We start from the raw sequence: 27,418 nt of genomic DNA on the forward strand, positions 1-27,418 counted from the left end.
CTAAACAACATATCAAATAAGAAATAAACATATTAGCATCAGTCACTCAGCAGGGTTTATAGTATGGAGAGCTACAAGGCAAGAAGAGTATCTTATCACAGCCCTTAGGAAAATCTGATGAAATGTCTAGACACCTGAATGGGGTTGAGCAGCACTCTCTCAGCAGAGTCACTTCTGCTTCAGGACTGAGTTATTAGCTCTTGACTTCAGTTCAGGCTAAAGTCTCTATCTTTGGAATGATGGTGGTAAAAGAGGTAACTGTTATTCATGAAATTGTCTGGTAACTGTTTGGCAATGGCTACAGTGAGTTCTGGCTCAGTGTCAAGCAAGGAGCTGAGTGATTATTTTACATAGCAATTATTTTATTTTGTTTTATTTCATAGTTCCTAAAAACTGCAACCTGGGAAATATCTTTTCTTTTTCATGCAAGACTTGTCCATTTGTCACCAGGCAATGTTGATCCTCCCTTTAAATAACATTAATACCTGCCATTTATCCCATTTCCAAGGGCACGTTCCCTTTCCTGGTCCTGATCACTGCCCAGATGGAATCCAGCGATAGCTTCCTTGAAACCCATTTTCCTGGCTTTTCCCCAAATTAATTGACGTTTTACATTGATTTGCAGTTATGGGGAAAAAAATGGTTCTGCCTGCATCTAAACTGGAGCCATCAACTAAATTCTAACCAACTGGACATATTTCATCTTTATTTTTATTGGCTCCCTCAATCCTCTCAACATTTCTTGATCCTTTTTCTTTCTTTATCTCCTCTTTGTTCTTTGTTTTCTAGTACTTCTTTCTCATCCTACATGCAGTAAGAACAAGGAAGAAAGAGGTGGAAGGCGGGGAGGGAGAAAGGAGGGAAGGAAGGAGAAAATAACATGGCACACTCAAGACTGAAGGAGGAAGAAATTAGACTTGAAGAAGGAATGTAGACATAATTAGCTGAAATTTATAGGAAAATTGCAAAACTAATAGCTCAAATTTTAAGAATAAGCCTGGGAAGTTTGTCCAAACTTTGTACATTTTCTTCATAGCAAAGTCTTGGACTAAGTAGTCATTCTTATCTGGTAAGATATCCTTATAACCTGAACTTGCCTATTTAAATATTTTTTCTTTATTGAGATAAAATCCACCATTTTAACCATTTTGAAGTGTACGATTCAGTGGCTTTTAGCATATTCACAATGTTGTGCAACCATCACCACTAATTCCAGAACGTTTTCATTACCCAAAAAAGAAACTCCATATTCATTAAGCGGTCACTTCCCGTTACTCCCACCTCCAGCCTCTCACAATCACTAATTTACTTTCTGCCTTTATGGATTTGCTTATTCTGCACATTTCATATGGATGGACTCATACAATATGTGGCCTTTATATTTGACCTCATTCACTTACCATTATATTTTCAAGTTTCACCCATATTGTAGCATATATCAGTTCTTGTTTATTTTTTATAGCTGAATAATATTCCTTTTTATGAATATACCACAGTTTATTAATCTACTCAATAGTGATGGACATTGGGTTGTATCTGCTTTGACTATTAGGCATAATTATGCTATAAGCAGTTGTATTCAAGTTTTGATGGGAACATATGTTTTCAATTCTCCTGGGTAAATATCTTGGAATGGAATTACTGGGTCATATAGTAGCTCCATGTTTATTTGAGGAACTGCCGAACTGTTTTCCACAGTGGCTGCATTCTACATGCTCATCAGCAATGTATGAGACTTCCAATTTCTCCACATTTTATTTTCATTTTCATTTTAAAAAATTATAACCATCCTAATGGGAGTAAAGTGCTATTTCATTGTGGTTTTGATTTGCATTTCCCTAAGAAAATGATATTGAGCATCTTTTCATGTGCTTATGGAACATTAGTTTATCTTCTTTGGAGAATGTCTAGTCAAATCTTTGGTCCATTTATAGATTGGGCTGCTATCTTTTGATGAATTATAACAACTCTTTATATATTTTGGATTCTAGACCCTTATCAGGCAAATGATTTTTAAGTGTTCTGCCATTCTGGGTGTTTCCTTTTCACTTGCTTGTTAGTATTCTCTGATGCACACATTTTAGTGGAGTTCAATTTATCTTTTTTGCTTGTTGCTGTGCTTTTGGTGTCATATTTAAGAAATATTTGCTTAGTCTCAGGTCATGAAGGTTTACACTTAGATTTCCTTTTAAGAGTTGTACAGTTTTAGGGACTTCCCTGGTGGTCGAGTGAGTACGACTCTGCACTCCCAATGCAGGGGGCCTGGGTTCGATCCCTGGTCGGGGAAGTAGATCCCACATGCATACTGCAACTAAGAGTTGGCATGCCGCAACAAAAAGATCCCACAACTAAGATCCAGCATAGTCAAAATAAATAAATAAAGAAATATTTTAAAAATAAAATAAATAAAATGAAAGAGTTGTACAGTTTTAGCTCTTATATTTAGGTCTCATCCATTTTGAGTTAATTTTTGTACATAGTGTGAAGAAAAGTTTCAGATTCATGTGGAAAGGTTTTCTTTTGCATGTGGATATCCAGTTGTTTCAGCAGCATTTGTTGAAAAGGCAATTTTTTTTCATTGAATGGTCTTAGCATCTTTGCAAAATCAGTATTTGCTTCATGTATTTGGGGGATCTGTTGTTAGGTTCACAACTGATCTTACTTTTATTTGAATGGAGCAACAACATGATATTTTTTACCTGAAGGTAAAATAAGTAGTTTCTATATTTAAAAAGTAATCTTGGTGAACATAAAAAAAATTAGGTGAGGTATGAACTTTCACAGAAGAAAGTTTCATAATATATGGTCACTGCAGATCATACTACACTCAGAAAGAGTCTAGACAAGGAGGAAGATGTTTCTCAGAATCATTCTGCAATGAAAGAAAAATTTTCTTTTTTTTGCCTATGAGCACCAAAAGCAATCGAAAGTTTCAGAATAAAAATATTAGGTACCTTTTATTGAATGCTTACTGTTCCAGGCACTGTATTAGGGATTTTTATAATGCTTTTTTTTTTTTGCGGTACGTGGGCCTCTCAATGTTGTGGCCTCTCCCGTTGCGGAGCGCAGGCTCCGGACGCACAGGCTCAGCGGCCATGGCTCATGGGCCCAAGCCGCTCCGCGGCATGTGGGATCTTCCCGGACCGGGGCACGAACCCGTGTCCCCTGCATCAGCAGGCGGACTCTCAACCACTGCAGCACCAGGGAAGCCCTATAATGTTTTATTTAATTCTTACATCAGCGCTATAATGTGGTGTCTTATGTCAGCAGAACATGAGTCAAGCAGTCATCTACAAATGGGATTTTTAAGAAAGTGTTTCTAGGAGAAACAGGTAAAGGAGTAGGGATAGCAGGACAGAGAAGGGGAAGTAGCCAAACAAGGGTGGGATTCCAGGAATTATCCAGCAGAGAATGCTTCAGCCTGATCCTACAGAGGAGCTCTGGATTGTAAACTGCAACTCAGATTTATCTACCATGAGGTTAATGAGCTGGACTTTTATTCTCCTTAATCATCAGTCATTGGCTAAGGGCTACCCAGGGGATGTATAAACACTGAGGTGCTTGCTCGCTCTGCTGTGGGCAATGGTGGTCCAGGAGCCAAGGGCAGCTCCTCCAAAGAAGAGTCTCAGTTGCTTTCAGGTGGTGTTCGTGGTGGAGCTGGTTACTGGAAACAAAAGGAAGTTGAAGCTGGAGAAAGGGTGGTTTGAAAATGTGAGGGGGATCCAAGAGGATCTGGGCAAGCACCCATGAGTCTGCTACAGATGACGTACTATTTTTTTTCCAATTTAGAGAGAAAGAAACAGAAAGGTTAAGTGCACAGAGTCACAAAGAGAATGAATGCTAATGTATCGGACTCCAAATTCCTTTCCCCTTTAATGTGGTGCCTCCAGTCAGGAAGATAATGTCATTTGGGAACCTCCAAGAATCTCCTTTTTTGTATATCGTTGTGTTATTTTCTTCAAACAGAATAAACTTTTTTAGATATTCTTTTTTTGGGATCTGTCAAATTGCATGCAGAATTTTGTATGTGAGTGTATGTGTGTGCTTTTCTTCTTCTGGGGAGAGAATCTATGGCTTACACAAATTTCTTAATGGGAATATAAAAAACAAAATGTTTAGAACCACTATTTTAAAAGATCATTCTCTATATTTACCTATTTTCCTGCCTAGGTTTTTATGACTTGCTTATCACTATTATGTCTCTAAAATATTGTTCTCATGAGGTCAAATTATAATTATCACAGATGGCAATTTAGGATGATAGAAGTTGTTTTTCCCCTGCTCACAACACCACTTTACTGCGTCACATAAGTTTGAGAGGGATTGGCATTAACTCTTTTTTAAACATTTGGTATAACTCAGCATTGCCGCCATCTTGTCCTAGGCTTTTATATGTTGGAAGTGTTTTTATTACTAGTTAAATTTCTTTACTTATTGTAAGTCTTTCAGATTTCTATCTCTGACCAGTAGTACAAAGAACTTACATGTTATTTAGTTAGGCAGAGAGTTTACTTAAAATTAAGGCAAAAAGTTCATTTAGAGCCTTAAATGGTTTGTGTTTTCACTGATCAATTCTGGATAAGTGCCAGATATTCACTTAGTGTCTGTGTGACTTACACACACACAATCAACCTGGATATCAAGTGCTATTAAAAAAAATTTTTTTTAATCCCAGTAATTTTCCTGAATGTTTTTCTTCTGATTATGTGATATAAGTGGGCAGAGTCTTGTGTACAGTTAACCACTATGACTTCCTTTACAAAATGAGTCTGAGGGTGTCTCTGTAAAGAAGGAAGATTCTAAAGTTTAGTATTGTAGAGCTAAGCCCCATGGACTGAGAAAACTCTGAGGCTTTGGGGGTGGGGGGGACTGGGTAGAGGAGATTGATTTGCAAGGTTGTGGGGAGAGGTGGTGGTATAGCCTCAGAACTTTGGGTGCCTGGATGGGTAGATGGCCCTAGCCTGGACCCAGCTTCTGGAGGTACAGCTAAGGAGAAAACCTTTGACAGAGAGGTGGTGCCTTTCCCATAAGTGGTGCTAAAAAAAATGGGTAAGGGTCAAATACACTCATAATCTTGGCCACCTAGGCAAGTTAATGCTCTTAGATTGTATTACTCCTCCCCAAAATCCACCCTTCAGCCATCTATCACCTTGGGTCCCATTTTGTTTTTTCTATGCTATATTTTAATGTAATATAGTTTAATATTAAATTAAACGTCAAGGGTGATTTATCTTTCTAACGCTCCAAATGAGGGTGACAGGTTGCAGGTTGTGGTGAGGCGATGTGAACCAAAGCAGGATTCTTGCTCTTTCTGGAGAGCACTAAGCATATAGATAGCAAGCACAGGGCATTATCTGTCAAAAGAACAGAAGGTGAAAGGAATGAAGGATTATGTGGCAGTCAGGCAACAAAGACCCCAAGTCTATTGACTTCTCCTTCTTAGAGAACAAGATATTTTCAACCACATGACTTTCTTGCCATTTTGGATTGGAAATGAAATACGGCGATTTCTTTCATTTTTCATTTCAACAAACGTCCATTGCACTACTACTAGGTATAAGAGGTGAGGATCGTCAGGGACGCGTTTAAATTACAAAACGTGTAGGGAGTGAATGCATCTTTTCCTCCAAGCTCAGGGCCAGATCCTGGAGGGCAGAGAGACCCGGCATTCTGCACCCGGGAGCAGGGCCCTCTGGACACTCGTGGGATGCGATGGTGTCTGTCCCAAGTCACTGAGAAGGGCCTTCACCACCCCCTAGGATTACTCCAGTAATAAATCAGCCGAGGACATGTGCAAAGACTGAGCGGTGCTCTGGGCCTCCTCTCCTGGCCTGGGCCTGCAGAGTCAAGGCTGTCCGCGGAAGCAGCCTTGGTTCTTTCTGGGAGCTTTGGGTGTGGAAAGAGTGCTCGGTCCCAGGGCAAGATGAGAGAAAAGGAGGAAAGAGGGGAAAGGAGATGTGCGGAATGGGACTCCATTACTCAGGCTCGACGAGCGCAGGTGAGGAAGTGAGTTCCAAGCTGAGCATCTGCCAGGATGGCAGACAGGTGGAGAGAGTCAGTCCCGCCTCGGCCCACCCAGTTCCCAGGGCTGTCCGAGCCGTACCTGTGCGCGGCCTTCCTTCTCCGCGACGCCCGGGGGATCCCGAGTCGCAGCCTCCGTCCCCGCCCCAGCGGCCCCGGGTCCCCAGCCCCGCCCCGCCCCGCCCCGCCCCGCCTCGGCCTCGGGGCTCCGCTGGGAGCCGGTCGAGCGGCGGGTGCCCGAGTCTCCGTGGCCAGGAGGATGGCCAAGGTCCCGGAGCTGGAAGACGCCTTCCTGCAGGTGCAGGCTTCTCCCCAGGTTTCCCCCGAAGTCCAGGAGGAGTGTTGTGTGCAGCTCCTGAGCAAGGGTTTGCTCGTTTTCCCCGAAGAAAGGGTGTACCTGGCGGCTGAAGCGCAGCCCGGGGTTGCGCTGGGCAGCGGGGAGAAAGGGGACGACCCGGAGCTGCCGGTGGGAGTTAAAGCCGGTGAGTGCTCTGCCGTCTCCCGGGACGTGATTGGGACGCGGATGTATTTTTTACAGGGCATCCGATAATAAAAAGAAACATACCGCAAACGCGCATATATTTCCCCTAGGAAAATGATTGTTAAATAGAAATTAAGTCGAAAGGATTTTACATAGCTCTCCTCTGAACCCCATAGGCCACCCTGTTTGACGCCAAGATACATTTAGAGGCTAATTAATTGATTGTATATTCTGATTTTCTTTATCATCTTTTCAACTTGCAATCAGAAATGCATTTAAGCAATGGTAACTTTTCCTCTGAAGAAGAGGTTGCGGACAATCAAGACAGCAAAACCAAAGCAACCGATCCACACCTCTCTCAGAAGAAAACCATCACGCAGATTATGAAGGATAAAAAGAAGCAGACTCAGCTCACCCTGCAGTGGTAAGACTCGCCCAAGGATACCCTTAAGCACCTGTTGAATTTTTAAAGTCAGTATATTCAGATTCTTTGCTTTTCTCAATTTGCTTCTCCCTCAGACTTTCTTGGAGAAGTTTAAAATACCGATTAGAAATTCATCCAAAAATTGTTTTCACTGAATATTTGGTATAGAGACATACTCTGGTACTGGTGAAAAATGATCTGCAATACAAATAAAAACCATCACTCTGTTCATTGTTGACTAAAACTATAATTTCTTCGAATGTAAGCAATAATGAATTTTTTATTACTTATTTGCTTAACATGCAATCAATTCAGTCCTTATATATTTGTTATTTTTATGTTTATAAAACATGATTCTTAAAAACAACTTAAAAGGAGGAAGGATCTTAACGGTGCCTTTATCCGTAGAGAGCAAATTCAAAATTGTGTATTGGCCATAAGATGAAATGTGTTTGAACTAGAAGACATAGAAAAATCAGTTAAGATGACGCTATTAACTTAAATAAATGTTCAACTACCTTTCACATATGATTTATTACAGTGAAATATCACTAATTGGATTTTGTGGAAAATCTTTAAAAACCAAGAGTTTATCAGTAGGCTCTCTACATATACAGTACATTTTATAATATTCTAAAGGGAAGAGAAATTTAAAGTAAAAACATAATATTAAACTTCTCTATGTAGTGTGAAGAAATAGAACTATAAATTTCCTTCCAAATTCCAAAAAAGACGCAAATAAGTAAAAATGTCTACTTGCTAAGTTACATGATCTGTTTATATGTAAAGTGTGATCTAAATCTTAGAAAAATACACTAGAAAAAACAGTATCTTAAAAAAACTAGCACATCTTATTTTAACACTGAATTACAATTTGCATGTAGTAAATTTTTGTAATTATATCCTTAACTCTTTCAAATATTTGAAATATAAACTAAATATCTTTCTAAAATTATGGTTTAACTATTGAAGTTGATATCACATTTACTGGTTAAGAATCTACTAGAGCAGTAAATAGTTGAGCTAATTATCTGAAATATTTAGGACACACTATTTTTTTTAGGATAATTGGAGCTAAAAGGTTTTGACTTCAGATATATTATGAAGGTCTTTTGAATGATCACTTGCATTATTCAGTTCAACTTGAATGAATGGAAACAAACTTGGGTTTTTATTTTATAAATGTAAATGCATTACAATTAAAGAAAAAAGTCATACCCAAAATTAACATTATACTTATGTATAGGATTTTTCAGTATTTTGAAGACAAAAATAATGCCTACACCATCAAAATAGCCAGGTGAAAAAGTGGGCATTATATGCGTGTCATTAAAATATAGTTTTAAATAGTTGAATATTTCTCAGTAATTTTCATATTTTTTGAAACTATAAAATGTTGTCATTTTGTTTGAATTCTCCATACTCTCTCTTAAAAAAGTGTTACATAATTTAAAAAAAAATAGCCTAGGTGAGTTATTTACCTTCTGATAATTTTTTCCTTAAGGTTATAGATTATAGCGGGGATGTTAAACTGTAGAATTGAAAATTAAAGTGAAAAATCTGCCTAACTTCAATTTTCACCGTCAACTAGGTGTTTGGTTTTATGTATGCAAATTTTATTGGGTTTTGATTCATTTTTTTCCTTTGTCATAGAAAAATGGATGTCTGATACTTTACCTGCTTAGGAAACACGTTCTGTAGCTTTTATCTCATGCACCTTGGGAACGTGTTAAATCAGAGATCTAAAGAGTTTAGAAGAGTTTCACTCAATTTTAATCTGAATGCATATTCTATATTGCATTGCTCTTGTATAGTAGTAATTATGATTTTACTATACATAAAAAGAGTATAAGTAAATTTTAGCCAATATCATCTACTGAAAGGTTAGAAAAATTGAGAGTAGAATCTACAAGTTCTGATGTTCTGATTGCTGTTCAGATATTTATAACACTTAAATATATGTTATTACATTTATATAAATTGTGTGTAATTGCAATTGCAGGCATCCAAATTAAATGGAATTACTTCTAAATTTTCAAAGTTTATATAATTATGTTTATAATACGGAGCTGAATTTATGTGTCATGTTTGGAGGCATCTATAGAGAATAACAGTATGTTTCAAGTGTACGGGATCTTTTAGGTAATTGTAAGTACTGATTACAGTAAAAAGTGTAGAGATAGAAATAGATCGGTACCATTTCGAACTTAAGTGAAGTTAATTTACTCTTATGTATTTTGCAAATAAATGTATCACCATGCTTCCCTAACTATTCAGTGTTTGGAACTAGTTTGTGAAAGAAAGTAAGAGATTATAGACATTTGCCAACCTGAAGCCTGGCAGCCCTTTAGTGTTGAGAATGTTATTTTTAAAAACCATCACCTTCAATTTCACTATTCATATTTGATTATCACAGAGCAAAGCGTGTTGAACAGGGAAGACTTACACGGAAGTTAAGACCTATTCGTTGGGATGTGGACCACACAGGAGTGGTTTTGTCTTAGCCATGGTATTTTAACTGCACTAGCAGGTGTTCATTGGGGTTCTTGCTCTTCTAACTTTAATCCTTGTGATCATATTTTTAATATTATCCAGAATAAAAGAAGTCTACTCATGTCTGCTCAAGAACTCATTGGTATAGAGTCTGTATTCAAAAGGAGCATTAAATCAACGTGAGAGGGGAAAGGAAAGAAGAAATAAAGAAAAGGTTTGACCTAATTCTTTGCCCTTTTTCTTAGGCTTGAAGAGAATTACATTGTATGTGAAGGAGTTTGCTTACCACGGTGCATCCTTTATGCACACTATTTAGATTTCTGCCGGAAAGAGAAACTGGAGCCAGCCTGTGCAGCCACCTTTGGAAAGGTAAATAACACATATTGGCTATACTACCTTACAACTGAAGTCATGTCAGGCAGACAGTACGGAAACAAACTTATCTGTTCAGATTTTCTTATAGAATATTAAGAATCTGTTTTGTAAATGAAATCTCTTGGCTGTATTTGGAACTATTATATGTTTAACCTAGATGTTACCTACTATTTGTTTTACCTTGAATTACTATATGCTTTGAATATTAGAACCCTGGCTATTAGAAGATTTAATGTGACCTTAAAGGAAGCTGTACTTGAGCAATAATATTTCCTTTCAAAGATGGATACATTAAAGAGTATGGTATGGCCTGTATTGAGAAGCAGAATTAAGTGGAGGTGACAAGTATCTTGTTAATGTAATTGGTGACTGTGTTTATTCTATTTCATAAATAGTTCTCCTAATTCTCCATTTGCTCTAAGTATATTTACACTCCAAACTCCAAGATGTCGTGATGGGATTGGTTAAATTTCTCTCATTTAAAAACATTCCTTTTTACCCAACCTGTGTGGTTAGGATGGGAATCTATATAGCTGACATTACTGTACTTACATATGTTGATCTCATTTTAAGAATCAGGAAACAATATCAATCTCTTGGGAGAGCCTTGTTCTTTGAGATTCTTGTCTTGCTCTATTATCTAAGAACCAAGGATATCCCAGAAAAATTGTAAGAAGCTTAGATCTCAAACATTGCATCTCTTATAAACTGAAATCCAAATTCTAACCTGTAGAGGGACTCGTTGTCTAGAAAATAATGATTACTATGGTCTGGCTTCCCAGTTTTTTTTTTAACTAAAATAATTTATTAATTTATTTTGAAAACCTATCATTTACAGGAGACAGTGTGATAAGGGCATGGTAATCCAGTGATTTAGGTGCTAGCCTAGACTCTAATTTGTTGCAAGACCTGAAAAGCACTAAACTTCCTCAAAACTCAGTTCACTCATTCTGTAAAATGAGGAGGCTGCATAAGACAACTTCTAATATCCATTTTAGCTTTAATATTTTATTAGTGCCCCTTATGGCAGTCATTCTTAACTGTTTGGGGAGCCATAAAACACCTTGAGAATCTGATAAAAACTACAGAACCAGTCCCCAAGAAATTAACACATATTAATACACAGAGTTTGCCATGGAGCCTTTAGAAGATCATGTATGGATCTCCTAAGATTCAGGTTAAAAGCCCTGTTTTATGTAGAAGAGATTTTTGTTCTTTAATCAAATGCTAACTTTTAGGCAATTTAGAGAAAGGAACGTAGAAAAGAAAAAGTTTCAAACACGGCTTTGAAGATCTGGCAAGGCAAAGAAAATTTCCATGTCCTTTCAGGGTTGGAGGTAGATACTTAATTGTGGGTAAATCTCTGCAAAGAATTACTATAAAGAAACCCAAATCTTCCCACAAAGCACATACATGAAGTAATAATTGCTTTGGCAGTAACATCAAGCAAGAGCAGATATTGGTATGATCTGCTTTGGACATTGAGAAAAGGGCAGTAGAACAATGTCATCAAAAAAGCACCTCCCTCCCCTTGCTGAGGTGTCATTATGTATCAATATGTATATTTTTCCAGACTAAATATTTACTCAAAGCTCAACATTTGCTTTCTAGAATAAATTGAATATGAGAGGCTTGCAACAGAAACACACACTTTCTAAAAACTAAAGCAATTGACTTTCTTTTTAGACAATTCGTCAAAAATTTCCCCTCTTGACGACTCGGCGGCTTGGAACAAGAGGCCATTCAAAGTAAGGCACATGGATGAGCACATTCCAGATCTGTACATATGATGCATTGTATATGAGGACTAATGCAATGTGAAACAAGTATTGTCTTTATCAGTGAATAGAGCTAGGTATTCTCTTCTTAATAAAGCAGACTTTTACCAACTCTAAGACCTAAAAGGAAAAATAAGTGGATTTTAAAATAACGTTTAAAAAGCAAAACTTACACAGAAAAACCATAATATATTATTTTTTCTGATGAAATAATCTAAATGAATCATTTTTATAATCTTAAAGCCACGACTGAAGGTACCAGTTTCATGAAAGGGAAATACATATGGCTACATAAGTGACCAAATGGAATCCACAACACTTCCAAAGAGCAAGGCCAAAGCCAGGGGTTGAACAGGGTCCAGGTTCTTCCTCTGGTTTTCTTTCCCAGATAATAATTTCTTTATATTCCCCTCTTTTCCCTTCAAGACAAATGCCATGCCCATATGACTTAATGGAAATATAAATATAAAATAAGCAGTCATGAATTCTCTCTCTTGATAGCTTTAGCTTTACTTATCTCTTGTGGCAACCCCTGTAGAACCCCCAGTTACAGGTTCATGTTCACCCATTATTTCTTCTGTCCACTGTGTTTTTAGTTGTTCCTTTCTTTCTGTCTACAAACATATCCAGATCTCTTCTGTGTTGATAAAATAAAATCGTCTCAAACCTGCTATACTCTTTGTTATTGCTCTGTTATTTTTCTTCTCTCTGCTATTTCTTGAGAGTAGCTATCTGCTCACTTGCCTTAGCACTGATCACATGCCTCTGTCCTGTCCATTTCTTTACCTGGGCAAAAACTCAATGGCTTATTTTTACTGTTACTGATCTTCCTAGGCACCTGTCTAGCATTTGAACCTGTTGATAATGTCTTCTTAAAACAAATAAATGCATAAAACTTCCCCTACAGCTTCTCTGTTGCAACACTACCAAGTCCTCTTCCCTCTTCTGCCACTTATTTTCTAGTTTGTCCAGTGTCTCCTTCGGCTCTAACATCCAGTTCAGCATTGTCCAAAGAAATATAACATGACCACATATTTAAATCAAAAATTTCTAGTAGCCATATTAAAAAAGTAAGATGGAACAGATGAAACTGATTTTACTAAGTTTTATTTAATCCAACATATCCAAAACATGATTGTTTAACCATATAATAAAAATAAAAATTATTAATGAGATATTTTACATTCTTTCTTTCCTACCAAGTGTTTGAGATCCCGTGTGTATTTTATACCTACAGCACATCACAATTCAGACTAGTCACATTTCAGATGCTTAATACCCACATGTAACTTGTGGTTATGCTATTGGCTAGCTCAGTCTTTTGGCTCAGTCACTTGCCAAAAGAATAGATCCTAATTTATTATGAATTCTCTTGAATCTCTCTCTCCATTCTCACTTTCAAAAACTGGCCTTGACTCTGTCTTTTTAGTCTGTTCAATACCATTCTTCCAAACTGACCTTCTGAAGTTCAATCATTTCTCTGTCATCCTCAGACATTTTCACCTGCTCATGACAAACTTTTCTCACCTTGACATTCAAGGTCCATTATGATTTAGTCCCATACCATTTTCTTACCTTATTATCTACTTCTCACTTTTCAGCATGCAGCCTATGCTCTCACCAATTTATTGCCCAGTCCCCTTTGCTTCCCTCTCAACCACCACTGTTTTGTTCATGCTGTCTTCCTCCATGAAAAATGCCCTTTCCCCTAGAGGTGTGTTGAAATCCTATCCATTTAAAAGAATGTCTCCTGAACTTCCTCTTCTTTTGAATCTTTTCTTAGCCTCTTGATGTTTTGTAGGCTTTTCTTTGCACCCTCATAGCAGTTTTTGATACCTACCCTAATGCGAAATTAACTTATCTCCTCCCCTTAAAAGGTGGTATTTTGAGGACAGAGACTTTGTCTCACCCATTTTCATACTATTTCTGTGGTCTGCTACATAATAGATTATCAATTTATATCTATTTAATTGATTCCTATTAATGTGAATAGTATTGTGGCCTGAGAAATGAAATGCCAGATTGAAAAAGACAAAATTGGCTCATTCCTTCTAACCAAGTCAGCTTTTTTTCAAAGTCGAATCAGTTTAACTGCCTAATTTCTACTGAATTGATTCCTACTGACTTGTGTAGGTAGAGAAAAGATTAGATAGTGTTTGAGATAGTTAGATAGTGGAAAAAGAGGCAAAGCAATGCAGAGAAATCCTCTTCACAGGATCTACAAGAGGACAGGCAGGCAGGCTGCAGAGAAAGTCAATTAATCCTAGAAGGAGCCTTTAGGATTAGGGATGAATCATTAACCTTGTCCATTGTGACACAATGTGGCTCCAGTGTGTAGGTTTATGTTGTAACAATATGTAGTGACTTCAGGCAATTTGTTTGATATCTGAGAACAGATGCCCAAGAGCATAGCACTAACAATTTGAATTTTTTCCTACTTACCTGATGTGCCATTTGCTTTTTATAACTTGCATATTATATTTTTGGTATTTTCATATCATGGGGAAAATTTTTTTCTATATGTAAACTAAGTATTTTGAAAGATATGGCAAGATGTAGAGTTTGTGTATTTTGTCATTGTTAATATTCTGATGTAATTATTCTTAGCGAGATACTTTTCCTGACTTTATTTCCAAGAAATACCCTTAGATTTTTTTATCTTGGAAGATAATATATCAAAAGGCAGAGTTGCCTGGTGGTTAGGAGCATGAGGCTTAAAATTGGACAAATCTGAGCTTTAATCCCATATTTCCATATACAACTAGATGAGCTGTTCAGCTTTTCATCAATAAGTTGGATATGCCATTATCTACAGGTTTGGTGTGAGAATTAAATGGAAAAGTACAGGAATGAATGGAGACATGAATATGCTTTCAACCTCACTATCCTTAATAGTAATGAAATTATTAATAATAATATAAAATTAATAATATGATATTCACAATGCATCCAAAAATCAGCAATGCAATTAAAAGTTATTATTTACTGAGCAGCACACACACACACATGCACACAGACACACACAATCTCTAATCCTCACAATGACAATACAAGATTGGAATTACTGTGTTTTACAAAGGAGGAAACTGCAGTTCAAAGATCACTGACTTGCTCAAGGCCACACAGATACTATAAAATAACAATGTTGGCATTTAGATCAAGGTTTATCTGGCTCTAAAGTTTGTGCTTTGTCACCTGATAAAGCTTCTTCTTTCCTATATCAGTCATATCAACAAAATATTGTTTAATTGAACTTTTGAGTTTTTGAGGTATAAATTTTATTTTTTCTATTTTTTTAACATCTTTATTAGAGTGTAATTGCTTTACAATGGCGTGTCAGTTTCTGCTTTATAACAAAGTGAATCAGTTATACATATACATATGTCCCCATATCTCTTCCCTTTTGCGTCTCCCTCCCTCCCACCCTCCCTATCCCACCCCTCTAGGCGGTCACAAAGCACGGAGCTGATCTCCCTGTGCTATGTGGCTGCTTCCCACTAGCTATCTGTTTTACGTTTGGTAGTGTATATATGTCCATGCCACTCTCTCACTTTGTCACAGCTTACGCTTCCCCCTCCCCGTATCCTCAAGTCCATTCTCTAGTAGGTCTGCATCTTTATTCCCGTCTTGCCCCTAGGTTCTTCTGACCATTTTCTTTTTCTTTTCTTTTTTTTTAGATTCCATATATATGTGTTAGCATACGGTATTTGTTTTTCTCTTTCTGACTTACTTCACTCTGTATGACAGACTCTAGGTCCATCCACCTCACAACAAATAACTCCATTTCGTTCCATTAATCTGCAAAACATACAAGCAACTCATGCAGCTCAATATCAAAAAAACAAACAACCCAATCCAAAAATGGGCAGAAGACCTAAATAGACATTTCTCCAAAGAAGATATACAGGTTGCCAGCAAACACATGAAAGAATGCTCAACATCACTAATCATTAGAGAAATGCAAATCAAAACTACAATGAGATATCATCTCACACCGGTCAGAATGGCCATCATCAAAAAATCTACAAACAGGGCTTCCCTGGTGGCGCAGTGGTTGAGAGTCCGCCTGCCGATGCAGGGGACACGGGTTCGTGCCTCGGTCCGGGAAGATCCCACATGCCGCGGAGCGGCTGGGCCCGTGAGCCATGGCCACTGGACCTGCGCGTCCGGAGCCTGTGCTCCGCAACGGGAGAGGCCACAACAGTGAGAGGGCCGCGTACCACACACACACAAAAAATCTACAAACAATAAATGCTGGAGAGAGTGTGGAGAAAAGGGAACCCCCTTGCACTGTTGGTGGGAATGTAAATTGATACAGCCACTATGGAGAACAGTATGGAGGTTCCTTATTTATTTTTTCTGATCTAACAGTTTTAAATGTTAATTAATATATTAGATTCTTCTTCAGAGAGCTAACAACATTTCTCAAGCATCAATCATAAGGCATTTTAAATTATTTTATATTTGTTTAGAGATATTTATGTTTTCTATAAAAGCAAATTTGTAGCACACACACAATTTTGCTTTCTGCTTTTAATTTTTGTCCAAAATGTTCTCTGTGTTGGTATATTATCTTCACAATCATCATTTCTATTGGATGCTTAATATTTAAAAATTTACATTTGAAAAACATTTTTATGTATATGAAAATATGAACAATTGATATAGAAATATAAATGAAGAAGTAAGCATATTTTGCAGAAACAGGAATTTATAATTTCTCCCAATTTTCCTAGTAATTTTGTAAAACTTTGTATTGTCGTAGTGCCCAAAACATACTATCACTAAATATCTATTGAATTATTTATAATATATGAATAAATTTGGTATTAATTAATTTATAAATAAATAATAAGCTCTGTGCTCCATCCCTTCATTTTCTCTTACCATCCCCTCCCTGCCAAGAAAACCAACAATCCCAATGGCAGATTCTGCATGTTCTGAAAGCCAAGATAAAAACTGACTTTGCTTTTGTGTTTTTCTTTTCTTCTCTTTGATTTACCACCAATGCTAATAATTTTTTTTCTTCCTGTGCAAAATTTTTTTGAATAAATTTATTTATTTATTTTTTAATTTTTGGCTGTGTTGGGTCTTCGTTGCTCTGCGCGAGCTTTCTTTAGTTGCATCACGGGGGCCATTGCAGTGCTTGGGTTTCTCATTGCTGTGGCTTTTCTTTGTTGCGGAGCAAGGGCTCTAGGTGCGTGGGCTTCAGTAGTCGTGGCACCCGGGCTCAGTAGTTGTGGCTCACAGGCTGTAGAGCACAGGCTCTGTAGTTGTGGCACACGGTCTTAGTTGCTCTGCGGCACATGGGATCTTTCCGGATCAGGGCTCGGACCCGTGTCCCCTGCGTTGGCAGGCAGATTCTTAACCACTGTGCCACCAGGGAAGTCCCAAAATTTTTAAATTTAGATTTTGAATAAATAAAAATGAATCAAAATTCTATAGGTACAAAGAGTATCTAATGAAAAGTAATTCTTGCCTCTTTTATGTTATGAATGTATTATAGCAAGGATCATCAATCCATTCATATTTATATTGATGACAAAGCATGGTGCCAAAGAGTTTTTGAGGTGCAAACAATAGTAAGATAGGGTACATGCTGTCAAAACAATTTCATTATCAATATTCATTTATTTAGTAAACATTTTTCGTCTGTCCTGGTGCTGACTAGGTCCTAAAGATACAATGATTAGCAAAAGAGGCCACGTCCCACCCTTGCTCAAAATGGCTCAGCAGGGTAAGGGAGAACACAGTTGAGCCCACCAATTAGATTTCATGAGATTTCATGCACACAGTAAACTGTTTGATTTGAAGTTACATTTTAATTTCTTGTAGACTTTGATCAGTCAAATCTTGGTTTTCAGACATGACGGATAAAAGCTATTATCTTATTTATTAGTAGTGATTTAGTGGGTTAATAAAACTGATATGGCAGCTGCTCTTATCATAGTAAGTTATTGCAACTCCCTGAACAACTTAATCCCATCATTTCCTTATCAGTTATCATTTGTATAATGTAAACTAACATCAGGGCTACTAGCTCAGTGGGAACATATGTTTCAGGAATTCTATATAATGACAAAATGGAAAAGAAGAAATATAGGTGCAGGTATAAATTGATCAGCAAATGAAGAAAAGTATTAGACACAAGGTAAATACTTTAGTACTAAAAAGAGGAGCAATAATTTCATTTGTCCTATTAAAATATAACACATTCACTTTAAAATGTGGGCATAAAAATAATTAATTATTTTTCTTTATTCCTAAAATGTAAATGATATCTGTTGCTTGACACAAGGTTAAGGACAGTTGATGCTAATGAATGAAGACAATTTTGTTAGATAATCACAAAGACTACTTGTATTATGCAAACATTTTCTTAGAGAAATTAGCTAATCATATCTAGGATTTTTAAGCAGTTATCATATATCTTTTAAAATAAAAATCATATAGGGAGAAAGAACTGTGAAATGTTTGGGAATCTTTATTCAGAGTAACCTACAGGATAGACATTAGTTATTGGTATATAAATTTTAAAAACTAGTTAGCCCACAGTGAGGCAAAACTCACTTTTTATTCAACACTTACCTGTATATATTCTTGTTATGCTAGAATATTTCTGGCAAATATTTCCTAGCAAGATTTATTTTAGGGTAATATATTAACAACAAAGTAGTGATATAATATGTTGCAAGTGAGATGAAAAATCCATGTATACTTTGTATGAAATTACTCTCCCCAGTTTTATGAGGTTTATCTTCAGCTGTTAGGAAGACAGAGAGCTGCTCATTTATTATCTCTTCTCAAAGACACTAAATCATCACTCAGACAGACGATAACATGTTCCTAGTTAGACTAAAAGGAAGATTAAAGGGGAAGATTATTTTATTGGCTCCAGAAGAAACTGGATATGAAATGTGCTAAAGCATTACAATGGTCATTGCAAAATATTGAGATTTGTATTTCTAGCAATTTCTAGTCTTCCCACCTAAATACGCTGATTGCATGTCCTTTATATACATTGTTTAGGGATACAACTTTTGTTCAACGCCAATATTTTACCAGTAACCTGGAAAGGCACAGTCCTAGGAAGCAATTATTGAAAACAACTGGCTTTAAGAGAATTTGTGTTTTATCAGTTTCCAGATTTCTAGCAGAACACATTGACTGGTCCAATAAATAAGGATTTTTCTTTACAGTAATTTCTAAGGGGGAACACAATGAAGGGGAAGATGAAATTCCCTTCCTCCAAATCTTATAAGTTAGTAGGGGAGGTAAGCCGTGTATACATATACTATTGGTACGAGATGCAAAGCTCCATGGGATAACTGACCAAGAGAGGAGTTCAAAGGACAGAGAAATTAATTTTGCCTAAGAGACCAGGCAAAGCTTCATGTGTTGAAGCTGTGCCTTGAGGCACAGATAAGAAATGGGGACGTGCAGGAAGAAGGGCATTCCCAATAGAGCTCAACAAAGTAAAGGCACACAGTGAGGAAAGCACACGTTATTTATGGAGGGCAAGTAACTCTGATAGAAATAGATAAGTTTACACAGTACTAGTGGTAGAGTTAAAGGAATTAGTAGATTTCCTTACATCACATTAGACAAGAGTCTTTTTAATCTCTACCAGATTTTAAACTGTGCTATGTTTAAGTATATGATACTATATGCATGCCCTTTATTAAAAGTTCCTGCTTATAAAATTTTCTTTATGACACATTGTTATTTTTAACATTTTTCATATTATAAATTTATTTATTCAACAAATGTTTATTGAGCTCCTACTATAGGGAGCTTATATTCTAGAGGGAGTCTGTTTATATATGGAATTTCAAATATGAAACATTCAGATCAATGGTATAGTTCTTAATGATTCAAGTTAGTTATCAATTCTTAAAGAGTCATGCTAAAGTTGAAGAGAGAGTGTATATGCTGAGTGCAAGCATATTCAAACTATATTTCATTTAAGGACTTCTAATTATAAATAAAACTGAGATACAAAATTATATATACATACATATTTTGCATCTTGAGTATAGTCTATTGAAACAAAGAGTGCTCTGTGGAGCTTTGGGTTTGAATTTTGTCTTCAAACCCATAACTTTTCACATATTTTTTCCAAACAAATCACATAAACTTTTTTGAACTTTGCTTTGAAATGGAGATATTACTTCACTTGCAGGCTGCTGTGGAAATTTGAGATGAAGTATACATAAAGTTTTTTACATGTAATAGTTGCTCAATAAATGGTAGCTATTTCTATTAGTACCTACTATCACCTGCTTCAATTTTAGCACATATTAATTTTGTATTGCAGTTCTTTCTTTGCATGCTTTTTTCCCCCACAAGACTATCAACTCCTCCAGGGCAGAAATCCTCATCTGTCTCTCTGAATCCTCAGCGTGTAGCAAACAATAAGCATTAAATACATGTTTGAAGGAAAGAGTTCACTTTTTCACTCATTCCCTGTGGGCCAGCATAATTATAAGATTGTATTGATATAACATACTCAGCTACATCAACATGTCTAAATTATGAGGCATTGCTAATGAGAAAAGGACATGCTGCTTTCTCATTTGTAGAGTGGAATGTAGCTGACCAAGTTACCTTCCTTGGGTGTCAATGTGTATCTGGTTGATGGTGTCATTTACATTTGACTTACGAATAAAACACATTACTTAAAAGATTTTTTTTTTTAGATGTAAAATCTTGACTCTAAATGTAAGTGGAGGTATTAAGTGCTTTTATTTTTAAAGATATTCTGCCCTAATGATTAGAAAGGAGGAAGCAAAATAATACAGTTGTTTTATAAAAATAAGGAACAAATGAATTGTGTAATAAGAATATCCTTTCCTTAAAAATCCTACGTAAGAAAAGAATTACAAATCCATGTTACTCAGCATTTATTGGGTCCTAAAGGATGTTGCCATTTTTACAAAAAGTGTTCATCAAGTGATTTTTTTAAAATGGAAGTAAAATTCGCCTCAGGGCTACTCAACATGGTCACTGTTCTGTGACTCGCAGGCAGTCTGGCTCAGGAAACCATGGACTAGGGTGGACTTCAGAAGCATATATGTTCCTGGCTCGGTCATCCATGTCGGTTTTTAATCATTGTATTGACAGCTCTCACAGTGGTCAGGATTAGTGTGCCATCTAATACTTGTTGAACTCACGGTTATCCTTTTGATTTGTCTTGTGATTTTTGTCTACCACCCGTGAAGGCAATGTAGTTTCTTCTCAATCTGCATGGCAAACCACTTTACCATGGTATAATATTATTTCCATGTTGAGACAAGGATTATAGATGAGAAACAAGAAGATCAAAGTTATAGTAAAAGAAGATTTATCAACTTTTAAAGCAATGCTTAACATGTATTGCTTTAGCAAGTGGCTAGAATGAAGTTATTTAAACTGTAGCATCCATAGAACAAAGTGGGCCTCTTCCCTCATCCAACCTCAGGAGACATAGACCAGATGGGTGCCTCCCCTAGGGGGCAGCTGTCTGGGGTGTGTGTGAGAGTGGATCTTGGACATGGAGACTGGAGTGTTCTCAAGAGGCCCCTCACAGTGCACAAAGCAGCAGAGGCTGGGGAGATAAGGGAGCTGGGGGCAGCTCTCCTCCCACCACCATGTTTCCTCATGGAACTCCAGGAGTCTAGGCATTCTAAGCTCAGAATTACCTACTAGATCATTATGGAGGTACATTGTCAAGATAGGAGGAGAGGGACATTTTATTTCACAATATGTTCACTTGATTTATATATTTTAAGTGATTAGGCGTAAGGTATGTGGGCCTCCATTTGTACTCTCGTCCTGAGCCTTGAAAACATTTAGGGGTAGAGTTGCTCTGACAAGTCCCTTCTTTATTACTGAGGTCAGCAAAGGTGCCTTGAAGCGTAGATCCTTCATTGTCCTGTCCACTTTAAACTCAGATGGTGATGCTAAGAAATGAAGTTTTAAATATGGTTACACTGAAGTCTACTGGAAACCCCCTTATTCTTTTATTTCATTCCTTCCCTGATCTTAGATGAATGCAGATTAAAATGGTAAATAACCAAATAGGTAATGGTGCTGCGTGGTGCGCAAAGAGGGGAAAGAAGCGTAAAGGCAGAAATTAGCAGGCTTTGGTCACCCTCACTAAATACCCAGTCTTTGACTAGCGGTTGTGTCACATGTGTAGCCTTTGTACTTGGGCGTGGAGTAAGTCTGGGGTCTGCAGTTTTGGAGAATGAGGTACAACTTGAGAGATGCTACATATTTGCCTGTGGCTCAGGATCCATAGATACATTTATAACAAATTATTCATAACAGTGTTACAGTCCATGTTTCATATTTCCATTGATTCATCACAGAGATGTTTTTTTCCCCATTGTTGCACAAAAGTTTGAAGTGAAAATGACAGTGACTTGGGCTTCTCATACCTCATGAGGAAAATAACTTTCAAAGGGTCAGATGCTTCGTACATATTCCTATGCATGACATCAACGTCTTTCCCACACATAATGTTATACTCTTTTCTCCATTCAATAGATGTACTACAAAGAAAACCCACCATTTTCTTATTCAGTTGACCATATTCAAATTGAACCAAGCAGTCTGCAGATAGATACGCTTGATATACTTAGAGCCAATGTCTACATTTACAAATTTAAATGCCTGCAGTTAAATGCCTGCAATTATAATTTTTTTTTTTTTTTGGTTTTTGAAACCTAATGTTTTAGAGGTTTGAGGGGGGTTAGCAGTAGGCAATTCTCCTCTTTTTCAAGCTTAGAGCCAGAAATATGACCATAAGTAGAATTAGTTACCATTAAAGAAGGATTAAACACATTAAGATATTACTTAATCAGGAAAAAATCAGGAAAGGAAGATGCAGACCAAGAGGTTGCAGTTCTTACTTGTGGTTTACTTCAATTCTACTTTAGTCTCTTTTTTCCCCTTCAAAAAACTACATTAACGCAGAGCTGGTTCCTGTTCTTGCTCTAGGTATCATTATTATGGGATTGGCATCAAAGAGAGCAGTGCATATTACCACTCCGTTTATTCTGGAAAAGGCCTGACAAGGTAGAGTTCGACTATCTTCAAGATAAGTTCTGTATGTCTTTAAATATGTATAATATTTATTGAATAAAATGACTTACTAATTTTGCTTATTGAGATATTTCCCTTTAAGCATCAAACCTTAATTTTAACTTTGTATGGACATTTACAATGACTGGGCAATTAATATACTTTGCAATCATTAATAAGAAATTAATGGTGAACCAAGGATCCCAGAGAGATGTAAAAGAGAAATCAGGGAAGCAGAATTGCTTTCAAATTAGTATTTACTTATAAGGCTGAATCTGTTTTCAAGCTAGATTCAACAAAATAAAGGCAGAAAATTTAATTTTTTTTTCTAAGAGATAACCTGTTTTAAGGATCTATGTGCTTGGCCAGTATCTTACAAAGATGAAAAGTTTATTATAATCATCTCTAATCACATGTATTTTGATATACCAGCTTACCTTAGTAAGATAAAGCTACTGACCTAAGCTACTGAGTCTCTGTGAAAGAAAAAACACAAATGAATATAAAGAACCTATAGCTCGGGCTTCCCTGGTGGCGCAGTGGTTGAGAGTCTGCCTGCCGATGCAGGGGACACGGGTTCGTGCCCTGGTCCGGGAAGATCCTACATGCCGCAGAGCGGCTGGGCCTGTGAGCCATGGCCGCTGAGCCTGCGTGTCCGGAGACTGTGCTCCACAACGGGAGAGGCCACAACAGTGAGAGGCCCGTGTACCGCAAAAAAAAAAAAAAAAAAAAAGAACATATTGCTCTAATCTGTCATCAGCTATCAGGCGGAGGTTATTGACAAGTAAGGGGACATCTAATGAAACCAGTGATAATATGCAATTATTAGTTTTTAAAATACTGGAGCTCCAAATGATTAAATCTGCATCTGAGATTGCTTTATGGCACGATTCCCCAAGAACTGCTCTCAAAAGAATGAATTAGTTTTAAAAGTAAGGTATCTTGTGGAAAAAAAGATAATTTTAGTCACCCGAGTCATACAAAGATGAACTCAGATATTACAAACAATATAACGGCAGCTTACTAACCACTACTCACTGTGAAGTGAAAATACAGGCCAGAATGCACAAATATTTAATATCAAGTGTGCTTTGCCTCAGATCTTACCTGACTTCCCTAAATATCCTTTATTTAACTTTCCCGTAATAGACTTATTTTGTTAGTAAGTTGAGAAAGATGCTTGGGTTCCTTTGAAAATCAAACAAATTTCTCCAGATTTATTTCACTGATCGTGATATAAAGTTACTACTTTTGTAGGTCCTCTGCATTTCCTTGATAGATATAACTGTATATGTATTTTTAACTAATGAAAAATGTTCTGATTTTTAAGGTTTTCTGGAAGCAAGCTGAAGAATGAGGTAAGAACTAGTTTCATTTCTATTTTATATCTGTTATGTATTACAAGTTTAACAATAGGAGTTATTCATCCTTATTGGCAAATATAGAAATAAATGTTATTTATTGAGTCCCTTGAATGGCTGAGGACTTTAGACAGAGCTAAGTTAGATTTGGGGCAACTAATGATTCTTTACATGGACCTACTGAACCACCTGCAATTACCCTAGGAGGGGTAATTTTTCAATTACCCTTACCTAATATCAGATACTGAAAAGATTATTTTTAAAAAGACCACTATTGATCCAAGAAATTGTTATTTAAATATAAACAGAAAGCCTACAGCTGAGGATATGGAAAGAATTAATATTTGGCATATACCTATCTAGACAAAACGTTTGATAGTTAGCAAGAAACCCAAATGTTATGCTTGATTGTTTCACTGTGTGTGTGTGTGTGTGTGTGTGTGTGTGTGTGTGTGTATTAGTCAGTTTACTGATCTCTTCTGCACTGGGGGTGGAGATGGGGATGGCAGGGGTGGGAGCTAAGGAGAAAGGGTCCACCACGTGCACAGCACACACTTTCTGCCTAGACTACCCTCCTCCTTCTTACTCCCAGCCAAAGAACAGATCAGCAAACTGACTTTATCTAAATGAGTTAAACTACCATTAGGGCCTGCATGGCTAATTAGGCACATGATAAGGCCTTCATTATCCTCAAGTTCACTAATCATTAGAGGAGGTGCCACAGAACTGAGGGCACATGATAATGTGTTGTGTGGTAAATTTGGACCTGACGTAAATTGTAACTCCATTAGTTTGGTGAAATGATGCAGGCATATTAAGAAATAATATAAAGCCCCCAACCCTCTAAAATGACCAATTTCTTTCCACCAGTGCTTTTAATACAGTTAATGGCTAATTACATAATAAAATCCTCCAGATTGCTCTTTTTATCAATGAAATAATAGCTCTTTATTAGATAAACGGTTGTGAAAGTGCAAAAATATTGACTTAGAAATACACTTCAGTTGACTGAAGTTTATGTCAATAGGGAATTTAAGTCATTTTCTCTCAGGTGTTCTTTCTGCCACTTTGAAGAGACTGGTGGTACCAGCGGTCCATTAGCTGGTACAGCATGCAGATGGCAAGCCTCACTTTATCGAATACAAGAAAAATCTCTCTCAAGTCTACTGCTTCCTCCTTAGAAGAGCACAATCAAAACTCAGGTGTAGGTTTTGTTAATAAAGTAAAACTAAAATATTTTGGTTAGGCTATAAAACCTATTTTTCTAAAGCTACCGGAAGCAAAAATAGAGTATCATTATTGTGATGATTATATAAATGAGCACAGTTAAGGGCTTTCTAAAGGCTCAAAAATACTCTAAATACTTTTTTAAAATTATGATAAAATATTTGTTTAACAAAGTTGAAATTTTAAAAAACTATTTTGTACTTAGAGTGACCAGCCATCAGTTTGCTCAGGGTGTGAGACCGTCAGTGCAAACCTTCATATCCTTCAGGTCATTTGAACATTAAGAACGGTGAGGTAGGGAAAATGGGTGATAATATTGCCAATTTACAGCTAAGGAAACTGAGGCTGAGATATATTTGTTTTCTTAAAAATTCACAATAAAGTTCTATTTTTTTAACCCATGGTTGAAACGTTAATCAATAAATATGTGGTGATACAGGTATGAGGGGGCAAAATAGTGAATGGTTAGATTTGATCCTTTATAGTGTAGCAGAAAAACCTATCTTGAGCACATAATCATAACTAATTATAAAGGGTGTCTTGAGAGTTAACCTGGTTTAAGTGGTTAAGGACACTTCCTGCAGGAAGTGACATTTAAAGAAAGAACTGAGAATAAGAAGGAGTTTGGAGGAGGAGTAGGGGCCGAGGGAAGAAGAGTCCAGACAGATGGAACAGCATAGATTAGGGTTTCTCAGCCTTGGTACCACTGACATTTTAGGCCAGATGATTCTGTGTAGTGGGAGATGTACTGTGCATTGTAGGATATTTAGCAACATCACAGTGTCTCTGGTTTCTATCCACTACAATCCAATAGCCTTCCCTCCCCCTCGTTGTGAAAACCAAAAATGTCTCTGACGTTGCCAGATATCAAACACTGGCATACGGGCAGGCAAACAAGAGGAGCATCATGTTAGAGATGTGTGGATAATCTGGATAAGAAAATACTTGAATGAGGATAATAGCCCAGGGATGGAGAGAAGTGACTGCTTTTAGCTAGGAAACACTGGAAGAGAAGCAGGTAGAAAGAATAGAAAGATAACGGGTTCAATTTGGAACTTGCCATATTTGATGTGCTTGTAAAACATCCAGTGTAGACTTGAAGTGAGCAGGTGGATATATGCGACTGGACAAGAGGATTTAGGGATTTGGTTTGATGGTGATTGAAGTCAGGGTAATGAATAAAAATGTCTAGGAAAAAATAATAAATAAGAAGAGAAGACATTACGAGAAAAGAGTTCTGAAAGGTGGGAAAGAAAAATAGGGTCAGCAAGATAACTGAAGAGAATCCAGAGAGGTAAGAGGAAGGAGAATACAGTGGCACAGAAGCCAAGAGAAAAGAGTGCTTCCAACAGGAGGGAATGGTTGCTACTATCAAATGGTGCTAAAAGGTCATCAAGATAAGAACTGGAAAAGATCTATTAAATTAGTTAAGTGGAGATAATTAATGACTGCAGCAAGAACATTATCAGGGGAGAGCTGGGGTTTGGTTTGTGAAACGAATGGGCAGTGGCATTGAACATAGAAAATTTAGTCAAGTCAAGGGTGATAGTTGGAGGAGGGCTTGACATTTAGTTTTTGTTTTTATAAATTTATTTATTTTTGGCTGCATTGGGTCTTTGTTGCTGTGTGCGGGCTTTCTCTAATTGCGGCGAGCGGGGTTTACTCTTCGTTGCGGTGCGCGGGCTTCTCATTGCGGTGGCTTCTCTTGTTGCGGCACGCAGGCTTCAGTAGTTGCAGCATGCAGGCTCAGTAGTTGTGGCTCACGGGCTTAGTTGCCCCGCAGCATGTGGGATCTTCCCGTACCCGGGCTCGAGCCCGTGTCTCCTGCATTGGCAGGCGGATTCTTAACCACTGCGCCACCAGGGAAGCCTGACATTTAGTTTTGAAGGAAGATTAGACTATGGTTCTAATGTTGGTAAAACAGATTCAGTAAAGAGTAGAGAACAAAGATATGAAAGAGAGGGGAAAGTTGAGAGTACAGGGTTACTGAAGGCGTGGGCAGGGAAGAGCTTCCGAGTGGAGAAAGTGGCCCTGAAGAGAAGGAACACTTACTCCATTAAAACTGGAGAAAGAAATGGGTTAGTTCAGATACAAGTGGATTTGTGGATTTTGTGGCAGGACATTGAGATAGTTTAGTGGTTTGGGATTTCTCTCTGAGGTATCAGCAGTCAGTTAGGTCATTTTCTGTGAG

At 37.2% G+C, this 27,418-nt stretch overlaps 1 protein-coding gene across 1 annotated transcript in view; it reads left to right on the forward strand.

Moving 5' to 3' along the window:
- Positions 1-6,265: 6,265 nt before the first annotated feature.
- Positions 6,266-27,418, forward strand: part of RFX6 (regulatory factor X6) — a 56,048-nt gene continuing 34,895 nt past the window's right edge. Inside the window, exons 1-6 of the mRNA XM_022555069.3 lie at positions 6,266-6,503; positions 6,770-6,926; positions 9,665-9,788; positions 11,481-11,542; positions 22,556-22,633; positions 23,970-23,997. Of these exons, the coding sequence (XP_022410777.1) occupies positions 6,281-6,503; positions 6,770-6,926; positions 9,665-9,788; positions 11,481-11,542; positions 22,556-22,633; positions 23,970-23,997 (672 nt within the window). The 5' untranslated portion in view covers positions 6,266-6,280. The remainder of the gene's footprint in view (positions 6,504-6,769; positions 6,927-9,664; positions 9,789-11,480; positions 11,543-22,555; positions 22,634-23,969; positions 23,998-27,418) is intronic.

The sequence above is a fragment of the Delphinapterus leucas genome, chromosome 12, assembly GCF_059928025.1.
Source record: "Delphinapterus leucas isolate spDelLeu-1000000601 "Yukka" chromosome 12, BTC_Dleu_Yukka2, whole genome shotgun sequence".
In the NCBI taxonomy this organism is placed as follows: domain Eukaryota; kingdom Metazoa; phylum Chordata; class Mammalia; order Artiodactyla; family Monodontidae; genus Delphinapterus; species Delphinapterus leucas.